The sequence below is a fragment of the Tetrahymena thermophila genome (genome assembly GCF_000189635.1).
Source record: "Tetrahymena thermophila SB210 genomic scaffold scf_8254429, whole genome shotgun sequence".
NCBI classification, from domain to species: Eukaryota; Ciliophora; class Oligohymenophorea; order Hymenostomatida; family Tetrahymenidae; genus Tetrahymena; species Tetrahymena thermophila.
In genome coordinates this window covers 118,300-129,425 of record NW_002476210.1, presented here as the reverse complement: position 1 = coordinate 129,425, position 11,126 = coordinate 118,300, and the positions used below count along the sequence as shown (strand labels likewise).

The following is an 11,126-nucleotide window of genomic DNA, read 5'->3' as shown; positions in this document are numbered from 1 at the left end:
CCCCAACCCCAACCCCAACCCCAAACAAAATTTTAGTAATTAAATAAATTTAATTTATTTTTTAATAGAAAAGGAAAATCAGAAGGTAAAATATTAAATTAATGAATATTATTTAGATTGTAAATGATTAATTTTTTTCAATAAATAAATAAACAATTTAATAAGTAAATAATTAAGCTAAAAAAAAAATAGTCATTTTATATACTTCTTATAAATAAATATAATCTAATAAAATAGAAGAGTCTATTGTGATTTTGCATTATAATAACAAATTTAAGGTCAAATTAATTATTAAATTCAAAAATATTTAAAAGAATTTTAAATTTTAGATTTATAAATAATTGAAATATTTTTTTGTAAATTTTGAGTTAATAAAATTAGACAATTAATAAAAAATAAAATGAATAGAATAAGATTTTATTTTTTTTCATTTTTTTAACTTTGTAATATCTCCAACTAAAACGCACTTTCTCTTTATTGCTTCAGTTAATTTTTTCTCAACTACATCCTTTAATTCTAATGCTTAAATAACTTTCTTTTACTTATTGGAGCTATATTCCTTAACTTAATCAACATTTTCCAATTCTTTTTTAATCATATTTTTAATGTTTTATTCATATCTTTTTATGTTTTCTTTATAAGAATTGAGTTAAGCAATGATTCTATCACATGACCTATTTTTAGTTTAATTTAAATAAAATTAATAGTTAATGAAGTTTTTATTTTAGTTTACTTTTGTTATTCTTTAAATAAAAGAAGCTAACGGAACTGAAAGTTTGTTATAAGATTTAACAACCCTTCAAACGAATCTTTAATCTATTTAATTTCTTCTGGTTTTATATCTAATAAACCTTCTTATGTAGATTCATAAGTCTGTAGTATGCTATTAGCTGAATATTGTTTAGATTCCAAGTATCTTTGATTCAAGAATTATATCAACTATTAATTCATTTAATCTCAAATTAATAATCAACAAAAAAAAAAAATTGCAATATTTTATTTACTTCACTGATGTTACTAATAATTAAATTTCTATAATTTCTATTTGAAAGGATTGTTTCAACTTCTTAGAAATTCTTAGAAGTTAAATCCTCTATATTTAAATCTACATTAGCAGATTACTAGACAGCGTTTGCATCACTGATATCCCAATTAATTTCAACAACTTCTGCTGTTTGGTTTTCAGCTGGTTAACTTGGGGCAGTTGCACCAAAATCCCAATTGATTCCTTCACTTTCTTTATTGGTATTATCTTCAATATCCCAGCAAATTCCAGCAGCTTATTCTTAAGTGTTAGCAACCTTTGCATATTTTTTTTATAATGAATGAATACAATATTTTAAAAATGTTAACTTACATCAGTAATATCTATGTTCCAATCTATTTAATCTTCTTCTTTCTTATTTTGTTAGAATTTCTGATACCAGTCATATCTTTTTGATAATTAAATATTGATTTTCAATTGTCAATCTAAAGCAAATCATACTTAATTTTAATGAGGTTTTCATCTTCTGCAGTAATTTCTTATCCACCTTTTCTTTTTTCATAAACTGAAATAGGTTCATCACCATGGAAAATAAGCTCATCGAGTAAAGAAAGCTTAATGCTCTTTTAAATATATTTAACAAGGAATGAATATAGATAATTCTTTAATAAAAAATCAATTTTATTACATCTTTGGTAGATTTGCTATTAACATACATAGTGAAATCATAATAGTAAGTTAGACCTTTCTAAATTAATTCTGTTTTTGCTGCATCTTCAATTTTTTAAAAGTGTTCAGGTAATTTAGAAGCTAGAGCTGCTATTTCTTCTTCTAAGTTTTTACCTTCTACTCCTAACTTTGCACATTAACTTTCATACTCAGCTTATTATTTTTTTATAGTATTTTCAAAATCCTGCTTCTTTTAAGTAGAAAATTTGATTTAGTTCTCAAGCATACTGACATTTTTAGTAAATCCTGGACTATTTATTATTATTCAAAGATTTAATTGCTAATTAATATAAGAATGGAGTTATTTTACATTTCATATTAAACATTTTGAATTAGTAATTTAGCTAAACTAATTAAGTGAATATTTTCTTTTTTGTAGAATTTTTCTATGGCAATCCAATCCTTAATTAACTAATTGGTATAGCCTCCAAAGAAGCTCTTTTATTGAGCTTCAGGTGTTTGCAAAAGCATAGCAATAACTTTTTCTAGGTGATAATAGCTGAATTCTTATTTGAAATATCAAAAAAAAGGAAATTTAAAGCATTGTTGATGAACTCTAATAAAATTGATACCTTCTTTATTTTCTTTGATATATGATACAATATTTTTATCTTATATTTAATCTACTTTATCAAGTAACTCTTTCATTTTAAGTTATACAGCCTTTAATTGCTTTGTCCATTCTTTAGGAATCTAATTTCTGCTTTTAAGCCATTCTAAATAAACAAAAAATATATTAAATAAATTCCTGTCAATTATAAAACAATACCAATCAATTCCTAGTATTTAATATCTAAAATATCTGTCATTTAAGTATAATTATAAATTTATTTTATTTTTAATTGATAAAAGCTATTTTTATTATGTAAAAGATAAAATTTTGGCTTAAGCTAATAATTTATGTTTAATTTTTTATATTAAATACAAGCACGTGCATTTCAATTAAAATATTTGCATTCATAATTATTATAAAAATTCTTTCAGATTTATTCAATTATTAATTAAGACAGAAAGGTCATACTATTTTTGATAAAAATTCAAGATACCTGTAAATCAATTAATTAATTAATTTATTCCTAATAAAGATTTGTTCAAAAAATATAATTTTTAATATCTTATTTAATAAAGAGATAATTAAACTGAATTATGACAAAGGATAATAAAAAGGCTAAATAATAGCCATAATTCAAAAAAAGCAACGAAAAAAAAAAAGGGAAGCTCATATGGGTTTTCTTAGTAGGAATTATAATAGCGTTTGTTGGATATATAGTTATGAAAAAGAAAAGTTAGCATAATATAATTCAAGAATAAAAAATAACAAATGTAAAATATGGTGAGAAGGTAGTTAATAACTATAAGATTCTTGAAAGATATAATAGATAACCAAATTAGTATACTTAATGCTTTATGTTTTATAACTCAACTCATATTCTGGAAACTTCAGGATTATATGAAATTTCATCTGCTCATTTTTTAAAATTTGACAGAGATCAAAATTCAATAAGTGAGCCAATAGGTGCTTTTAATTTTAGCTAATAGTTTAATAATAGAATATTTGCTGAAGGATGTACTTTATATAATAATTAAATTTATGTCCTTACATATAAAGAAGATCATATGCTAGTATTTGATCATGAATTGAAAATAGTTAATAAAAAGGTTAATTACCCAAGCTTCATAAAAGAGGGCTGGGGATTAACTCATTACAATAATTCTTTGATAGTTACAGATGGATCAAATAAAATATATTTCTTTGATGAAAATCTAGTCCTTAAAAATAGTTTGCAAATTAAAGGATGCTCAAATTCAAATTTTTGTACTTATTTCAATGAGTAAAACATTTTAAATTTAATATAATTAAATTAGTTAAATAATTATAAAACAATATATAAATAGATTAGAAATATACAAAGGATATTTATTGGCAAACTAATACTATAGTAATATTATCTATGTTATAAATATGATTACAGGCCAAGTAGAAAAAGAATATGATATGTAATTCTTAGCAAAAGAAGTTGTTCAAGCTACAAAAGATCCTTAGTACTTTAATAAAGGATTTGTATTTAATGGAATTGCTTTTGATGAGTTGACTGATACGTTACTGGTTACAGGAAAGTTCTGGCCTTTTATATATTAAATTTAACTATTAGATTTTCCAAATAAGTGAATATAGTTTATTATAATAATTCAAAGAATGTATGTAAATCATCTTAAAATATATTTTTAAAAAAATCATTTTAGTTAAATTTACTTATATACGAATGAATTATTAAGTTAATTTTTCAAAAAATAATTTGCAAAGTAAAACTTAATGCTCTGTTGAAATTTAGCACTGAAATATTTTAATTGATGAAGTTTGGCAATAAATTTGACTATTTTATATATGAATTAATGAATTTTTTTTATTTTTATTTGTGATAATATTTTAAAATGTATAGATTTTTATATAAAATTGGTCAAATAAAAATAATTGGACTGAGTTACATTGTTTGTTTATTTGATTACTTAATACATATCAGAAATATTGACTAACTATAGTAATATGAAAACTATATATATGTACATATAAACAATTAATTGAATATAATTATTTATATTTTTTATTATTTTAGCTTTTGAAAATATAATCGTTATTAATTCATATAGATTACTAATTAATTGATTTTTGTTTGCGGTTGGCTAATATTTAGAAAAAGAATTAATTATTCCATCAATAACCAACTTTGCTAATTCTTTAATAATAGTAAAAATTGAAAGTCGCATAAAAAGTATTTCCTAATAAACTACTATAAATTGCGAATTATTGCAAATATTTATTTTAGCTCATTATCAAAATAAAGATATGAAATCAATAAAAAATTTACCAAGCTAGGGAGAATGCAAGATAAATAGAAACCATATAAAAAAGCCATTGGTGAAGAAAATTGCCATTCAAGAATTGAAAAATAGAGAGGGAGGATTTGTTTTGAATGGAGATGTTATAAATTAAAAGTTAAATTATGACCCTATTAATGATGAGCACTTAAAGCAGTTTTTCGTAAATAAAAAAATAAAACCATATTTAAATAAATTAAGTAAAGTAAATAATTATTTTTAGGTTCATCCATCATAATTAATTATTGTCTAATTTGTAAGATTGTAAATAGGAGTAATCATACAAGCGATGATGACCAAATATCAAAAGATGATACAACAAGGATAACAAATTAAAATAATACCAAAAACTCTCATATGACAGCTCCAAATTTAAAATAAAAAAGTGAAAGCGAACCTAAAGATATCAGAGTAGCTTTTAATTTTTTTTTATGAATTCATTAATAAAATTATACTTAAATGGTCTACAACTCAAAAAAAACAAAACAAAATTATTTTTATTAATAATTTTTATTGATTCAATTTCTTAAAAATTAGACAATAAAGATTCAAGAGGGAGGCGATGATGATTCTAAATAGTAAGAAGTATTAAAAGAAAAAGAAAAAAATTATTAACAAATAGAGTTTCCAAAGATCTCAATAAATAACTCAACTAATTTTAATAACTACACTTTAAATAATAGCAATACCACTAATTTAAATAGCACTAAAGAAAATTCTAATATAAATCAAAACAATACTAGCATGAACTTTTTAAATAACTCCATAAATAATAGCAATACTCTTTATGCTAACAGTTTTAATAATGCTTATAATAGTAGCAGTTAAGATTAATCAGGTAGAATTTCTAATTAAGAATTTGTTAAAAAAAATGATTTCAAACTCTAAGCGATTCCAAAGTCAAATAATCAATACTAGTCCTCAGGTCTAAGAAATAAAATAATTTTGCGTCCTATATAAAATTAAGATAAATTAGATAAAGATTCTCTTGATATTAAGAAAGCGTATGGATAGATTAAGTAAGAAGAATAAAGTAGTATTTATAGATTGCCTTAAAAAAGAAACTCTTAAAACAGTTTGAACTGCACAGCTATAAATTCAGACTAAGAAAATTATACTAGCTCTGATTACAAAGTGAACCCAATCAAGAGTCTTGATGCAAAAAAAAAGATTAGAAGTATAACAGGAAATAAAAAAACTGGCTTTAACGATACAACTCTATCAACATTAGACCATCCATAATAATAGAGCCAAAATCAAAGTATGTATGATGGGTATATAAATTCTCTAAAAAAGGGTGGTATAATTTAGAGTAATTCAAGCAGTAAACCCTTTATTTGCGAGCCAAATTAAATTTACTTTAAAAACCTTAAATCAGAAATAGAAAATATTGAAAAACAAAATGAAAGTAAAGGGATCGTCCCAGTCTCAAAAGACTAATTTTCATCATTTCTAAATTAATTTAAGACTAAGTATAAATCAAACACAAATTTAAATCAAAATGATGAATAAGAAGATTAACTTAATCATTCTGAAAACAAAAAGATTGAAATTTAGTAGCTCAAAAAAGAAAAATAAGAAATTATAAAGCGACAGGAACAGGAATTATATGAGCTTGAGTAAAAAATAATGTAATTTGAGATTTAGGAAAAAGAATTACACAATGATATATGTTTACTTGACTAAAAAAAATAAAAATTGTATAATGATTAGGATGATTATACCTACTACATGAATAAAATAGTTATACCTTCACCCAAAAAGAATGAAAACTTTGTAATCCATGAATAAGTGCATGATGAAGAAACATACAGAAGCCTTTAGAGAAAATCTAAGGCTCATTGTACAGAACAAATAGAAGAAGACTTAGAGGAAATGATGTACACCAAACCCATTTATGGTAAAATAGCTAATTTATTGATAAGTTTATATATTTTTTTAATAACAAAAGGTGATAATAGTAGTAAAAAATGGCTTTCAGAAGAAAAAAACTATTCTAAATCTACAGAGAAACTTTAATAAAATCATTAAGAAGATTATAAGACAGAATTTGATTATAGTGATGAATAAAAATCTTTTCAAGGTAAATAAAAAATTAATCAAAAAAATAGTTTCATTCATTCACAAAATGGTTATGAAACTGATGAATTACACAATAATAATTAATAAAATGAAGGTGAGATCACTCGAAATTAAAATTCTTAAATTAAAATCAAATCAACTGAAAAAAAATGTTGGTAAAATAATTAATAAAATAGTCAATATGATAATTAATAAGATGAACTCTGTAATAATTAATAAAATTAAGAAGATATTTATTAAAATAATTCACAAAATAAGTCGTTTTAAAAGAAGCATTAAAGTCCTAAATCAGTTGAAAAATAAAATACTCCTAAAATTTTTAAGAATAGTCAACAAAAAGAGCATACTAACTAAAATGATCAATTATAGAATAGCGAAATTGATTGATTAAGTAATTAATAAGTAAAAAAAAGTTAATTATCCTTTAATTCTGTTAAAATTAATTTTTAGACGTCAACATTTTTATGTAATAATAAATAAAATTTTAAAATCAGCGTCTATTAAAGTGCAATAAATAGCAACATTTGTAATCTTGATGATTTTTATTATTAATTTCTAGACTTATCTTATAGAAAAAGTAAAAAAATATTTAAAGATATAATAAAAACTCTAACTAAGTTAATTAACTAAGAATTATATCTATATCAAATTTTCCAACATCTTTTTGTAAATAAAAAAACTAATTTAATTTTATAGATTTACATGTTTATGGCTTTGATTTAATTTTAATAAAAATAAATGAAAAATCATAATTTCCTTACATAGTTTTAGTAAAATATATTGATTAATATTTCAAAAAATAAATAAAATTTATATTTGTTGTCTTAGGTGTTAGTTGTTTTTTTAAAATGTGTATTAATAATTGAATATTTTAATGAAATTTGTTGTATTAAAATTAATTAAAAATAATTCACTTTAAGTTAAAAAGGAAGAAAATATTTCATAAAAAACTTATATTAAGAAAAAAATTTCAAACTTTTTGATATTTGGCTCAAAGAATTAAATAGATCAAAATTTTTGATAATTATAAATAATTTAATATTATTTTTACCTAATTTATCATAGGGATTTAGAGCGCATATAGGTAATACTGATTAATCAATCAATAAAACTGGCATCAAATTGCTTTATGTATGGAGGTAAAAATGGAAAAAGAAAATTAATTACAGGTAAGCAGTACTTATCTGCTAATTAATTTGTATTTTATGTGATTTAATGCTCTTTGATTTCTTTTTTGGATTCAATTTTTGATTTTTGATTTCATAATAAACATTCATATATCAACCATGCAACATTATTTTTTACTGTTATTTGTCATTCAAATATATTCGTATTTAGGAAACCTCATTGCAAAGTTCTATTAAGTAGTCTTCTTAAAGACCACTCACTGTATTTCCTTCTCTTAATTCAAAGGTGCCAAACTTAATTGAAAAAGCTTAGAGCAGTAGAAGCTCAGGAGGCTCTAAAAGTGAAGACATTTGTGAGAATTGCCAAAAAACAAAAGTTTGTATTTAACAAAAATGCATCGAAAGTTAAGAAGTGAATTTTTGCTGCGAGAAGTGCTATAAGAAGAAACATGCAGATCATTTTAAGGATTTTGTAATTGATATATCATCAATAGATTCATAGATCCGTAAACTTCATTAAGAAGTAATTGATGGCCCTTTATTTCGCTTAGCCACAGATTTAAAAGAGATGTTTAAAGATTTTAATGATTTTAAAAAGCTATTTCCGTAAATATAAGAAATACCTATTGTTGAATTTGCTTTACATTCTAAAAGAATTAATTAAGCTAATGTAAAGTAATAAAAAGAAGATTATGATAAAATGAGAAAAGAATCTATTAAAAATGCTATTAAGATATCAAAAATTGAAAAAAAAAGTTCTAAGTTAAAACTTCATATTGACGAGATAGAAATAGAGAATAACACCTTCGCCCTACTGAAAAGATACGAAGATATCATATAGCAACAGTAGCTCAAGCTAGATGAGTTCAAGGAGAGAACAAACAAAATATTTTAAGATATCAGAAAAGCTATACCTCCTACCAATAATGTTTATTATACTTCTTTGGCTATTGGTAGTAAACCAGTTAGATTCTTGGAAAAGGATACAACATCATTTTAAAAAGAGAAGAACAGTTTCTAAAGTAACAATAATTATAATTCTACTCAAGAAAGGGATGACGAACTATTAAGTTATAATAATAACAGTACTTTAAATAGTTATAATAGCAACAATAACAATAGTTTTAATAATCAATAATTTAATTTCAATAATCAATTGAATCAACATGGCTAACTAATAAATAGTAGTTCTAGTTTAATGATGGTTTCTCAGGTTGAATAAAATAATATTTTCAATAACACTTAGGTAATTAAAAAGGGAGTTGAAAATTTAGAAAATAATAATCAACCATTCATATATTAAAACTAGTGCTATAGTAATAGTATTAGTAACTAGAGATTTGACAGTAATAGTAATAGTAAAAGGTTTACAAGTGATATTTTAAATTTCTAGCCTTTGCTTGAAAAATAATTATAAGATTAGTATGAACAATACACTCAATAAAAATTAGAAGCCATAAGCTAAACTGGCCCAAATAGCAATCATAAACCATTAAGCAGAAGTGTAAATAATTTATTTAGTGAGAGTAACTAAAATAATAACAGTATAAGCTATAGCAATTCTAACATAGATCAACTTAGATCAACTCCTTATAAATAATAAAAAACTTAAAAGAAAATCAATGAATATTTTGTTTCTAATAAAAACCCTAAGGGCTAAGTTAAACAAGAAGAGTAAAATCAAATAAAATAAACTCTCCTTTAAGATGAAAAGTTTATTTAATAGCAGCAATAATAACTTCTTTTTTACTAATAGTAAAAGGACAAATAGATACAAGATTAATAAAAACTTCAAGCATAAAAATAATTATTACAAACTATTTAACCTAATAAATAGAATAACACCATTTAGCAAGAATTTTAAAATTTATAAAAAAAGTAGTAGTTATAGCTGCAATAGCAATAACATCAGTTGCTATTTAAAAATCAATCAATATAGCAGTAGTAGTAGTAACAGCAACAATAGCCTGACGTTCAATAAATACCTGTTTTAAAGCAAGAGTCAGTAGGTTAGAAATTAGAAACCAATATTTTGTTACCAAATAAAAAAGTTGATAATGTATTTATGAAAAATGATGCTTTTCTAATAGACGAACTAATGAAGTTAACATAGTCAACTGTTTACACATAAAATGAAGACGAAAACGATTTAAGAAAATCACCTTCATTTTAGGCATTTACAAACTCATAGCTCAATTCATTCCCAAACAACAAATCTTTAACAGATAGTTACATAAAGGATAAATTAATTACAAACTAAATTATTATTGAAGAATCATAAGAATCAAATACAAATAAATTTAAGTAACCAACTGTTCTAAATTCATTAGATCTTCTCTGTTAGGAATAGCTTTCAGATGTTAATGAGTAAAGTAATTCAATTTAAATAGAAGTAAATGTTAGCGATTAAAAATAAACAAAACAGTCAGAAATAAATATTAATTAAACAAGTTAAAAACAAAAACCGAATATTATCTCTATACCTTCAACTTCATCTCTTTCTTCTGTTTCAAAATAAGAGGTAAATGAAGCAAAAGTGTTCTATCAATAAACATTTGGAGCTTAACCTGATTAGCCTAAGGAAGATTAATAAATTGCCCCTTCGTAAGATTTTTATTGTTGGGAAACTATGACAGATACATAAAATAAAGATAAAAATAAATGATAGAAATGAATTCCTTTTACTTTTAACATTTTACCTCTATCTTCAAAAGATAAAAAATCCAACATTGTGAGGGATGTCATTTTTAAAATATTTTTTAAGAATATCAAAATGTTTGAATCAATTAGTATTTTAATAATATATTACTTAACACATATAAACTAAGTAAAGATTTATTAATATACTATAACTCCTCATTAATTAATGGAGTCCTCCTCTTATTTTGGGGAGCTACTTTGCAGTCCTTCTATCTTTCAAATAAATTTTTCAATTCCTTAGGATTATTTTATGAATGATTAGGGTATATTTTTGTTGTTTAAACACGTTTTATTTTTATATATTGATTTATTAATATGATTAAAAATTTTAAAGTTATTGAGTAAATATCTATTTAAATATATATATATATATATATTTACGGTTTGATAGATTGACTTATGACCATTTGTTTTCCTCAAAAACAATTAATTAATTCTAATTTATTTGAAAATATAAAATAATTTAAAGTAGTAGACTTAGTTTCAATAAAAATTAGATTTAAAATTTGATTTATTTTTAATTATAAATGTAGTTTATATGTTACTAATTAAAAGAAATATTTAAAACAACAAACAAACAAACAAATAATATATATGTTAATTGTTATACTATTAGTTAAATTTTT

General features: G+C 22.6%; 4 protein-coding genes across 4 annotated transcripts; 3 read left to right on the top strand and 1 right to left on the bottom strand. All coding sequences in view use genetic code 6, as the record gives it.

The window, feature by feature from the left end:
• Positions 1-427: 427 nt before the first annotated feature.
• On the bottom strand, positions 428-2,523 carry TTHERM_01043360 (CDK5RAP3-like protein, putative; the record flags this gene model as incomplete). Its single annotated transcript, XM_001030682.2, has 9 exons — positions 428-674; positions 734-939; positions 1,005-1,301; positions 1,358-1,433; positions 1,487-1,608; positions 1,674-1,965; positions 2,025-2,220; positions 2,287-2,430; positions 2,484-2,523. The coding sequence occupies 9 exons, from the start codon at positions 2,521-2,523 to the stop codon at positions 428-430; spliced, it is 1,620 nt and encodes a 539-aa protein (XP_001030682.2).
• Positions 2,524-2,860: 337 nt separating this feature from the next.
• On the top strand, positions 2,861-3,884 carry TTHERM_01043350 (glutamine cyclotransferase; the record flags this gene model as incomplete). The annotated part of the gene is made up of 2 exons (XM_001030681.1): positions 2,861-3,546; positions 3,611-3,884. The coding sequence occupies 2 exons, from the start codon at positions 2,861-2,863 to the stop codon at positions 3,882-3,884; spliced, it is 960 nt and encodes a 319-aa protein (XP_001030681.1).
• A 675-nt stretch (positions 3,885-4,559) lies between these two features.
• On the top strand, positions 4,560-7,060 carry TTHERM_01043340 (hypothetical protein; the record flags this gene model as incomplete). Its single annotated transcript, XM_001030680.2, has 4 exons — positions 4,560-4,796; positions 4,853-5,002; positions 5,129-6,491; positions 6,543-7,060. 4 exons carry the CDS (start codon positions 4,560-4,562, stop codon positions 7,058-7,060), a joined length of 2,268 nt encoding a protein of 755 aa, XP_001030680.2.
• A 746-nt stretch (positions 7,061-7,806) lies between these two features.
• TTHERM_01043330 (hypothetical protein) lies at positions 7,807-10,465 on the top strand (the record flags this gene model as incomplete). Its single annotated transcript, XM_001030679.2, has 2 exons — positions 7,807-7,842; positions 8,012-10,465. The coding sequence occupies 2 exons, from the start codon at positions 7,807-7,809 to the stop codon at positions 10,463-10,465; spliced, it is 2,490 nt and encodes an 829-aa protein (XP_001030679.2).
• Between the last annotated feature and the right edge of the window lie 661 nt (positions 10,466-11,126).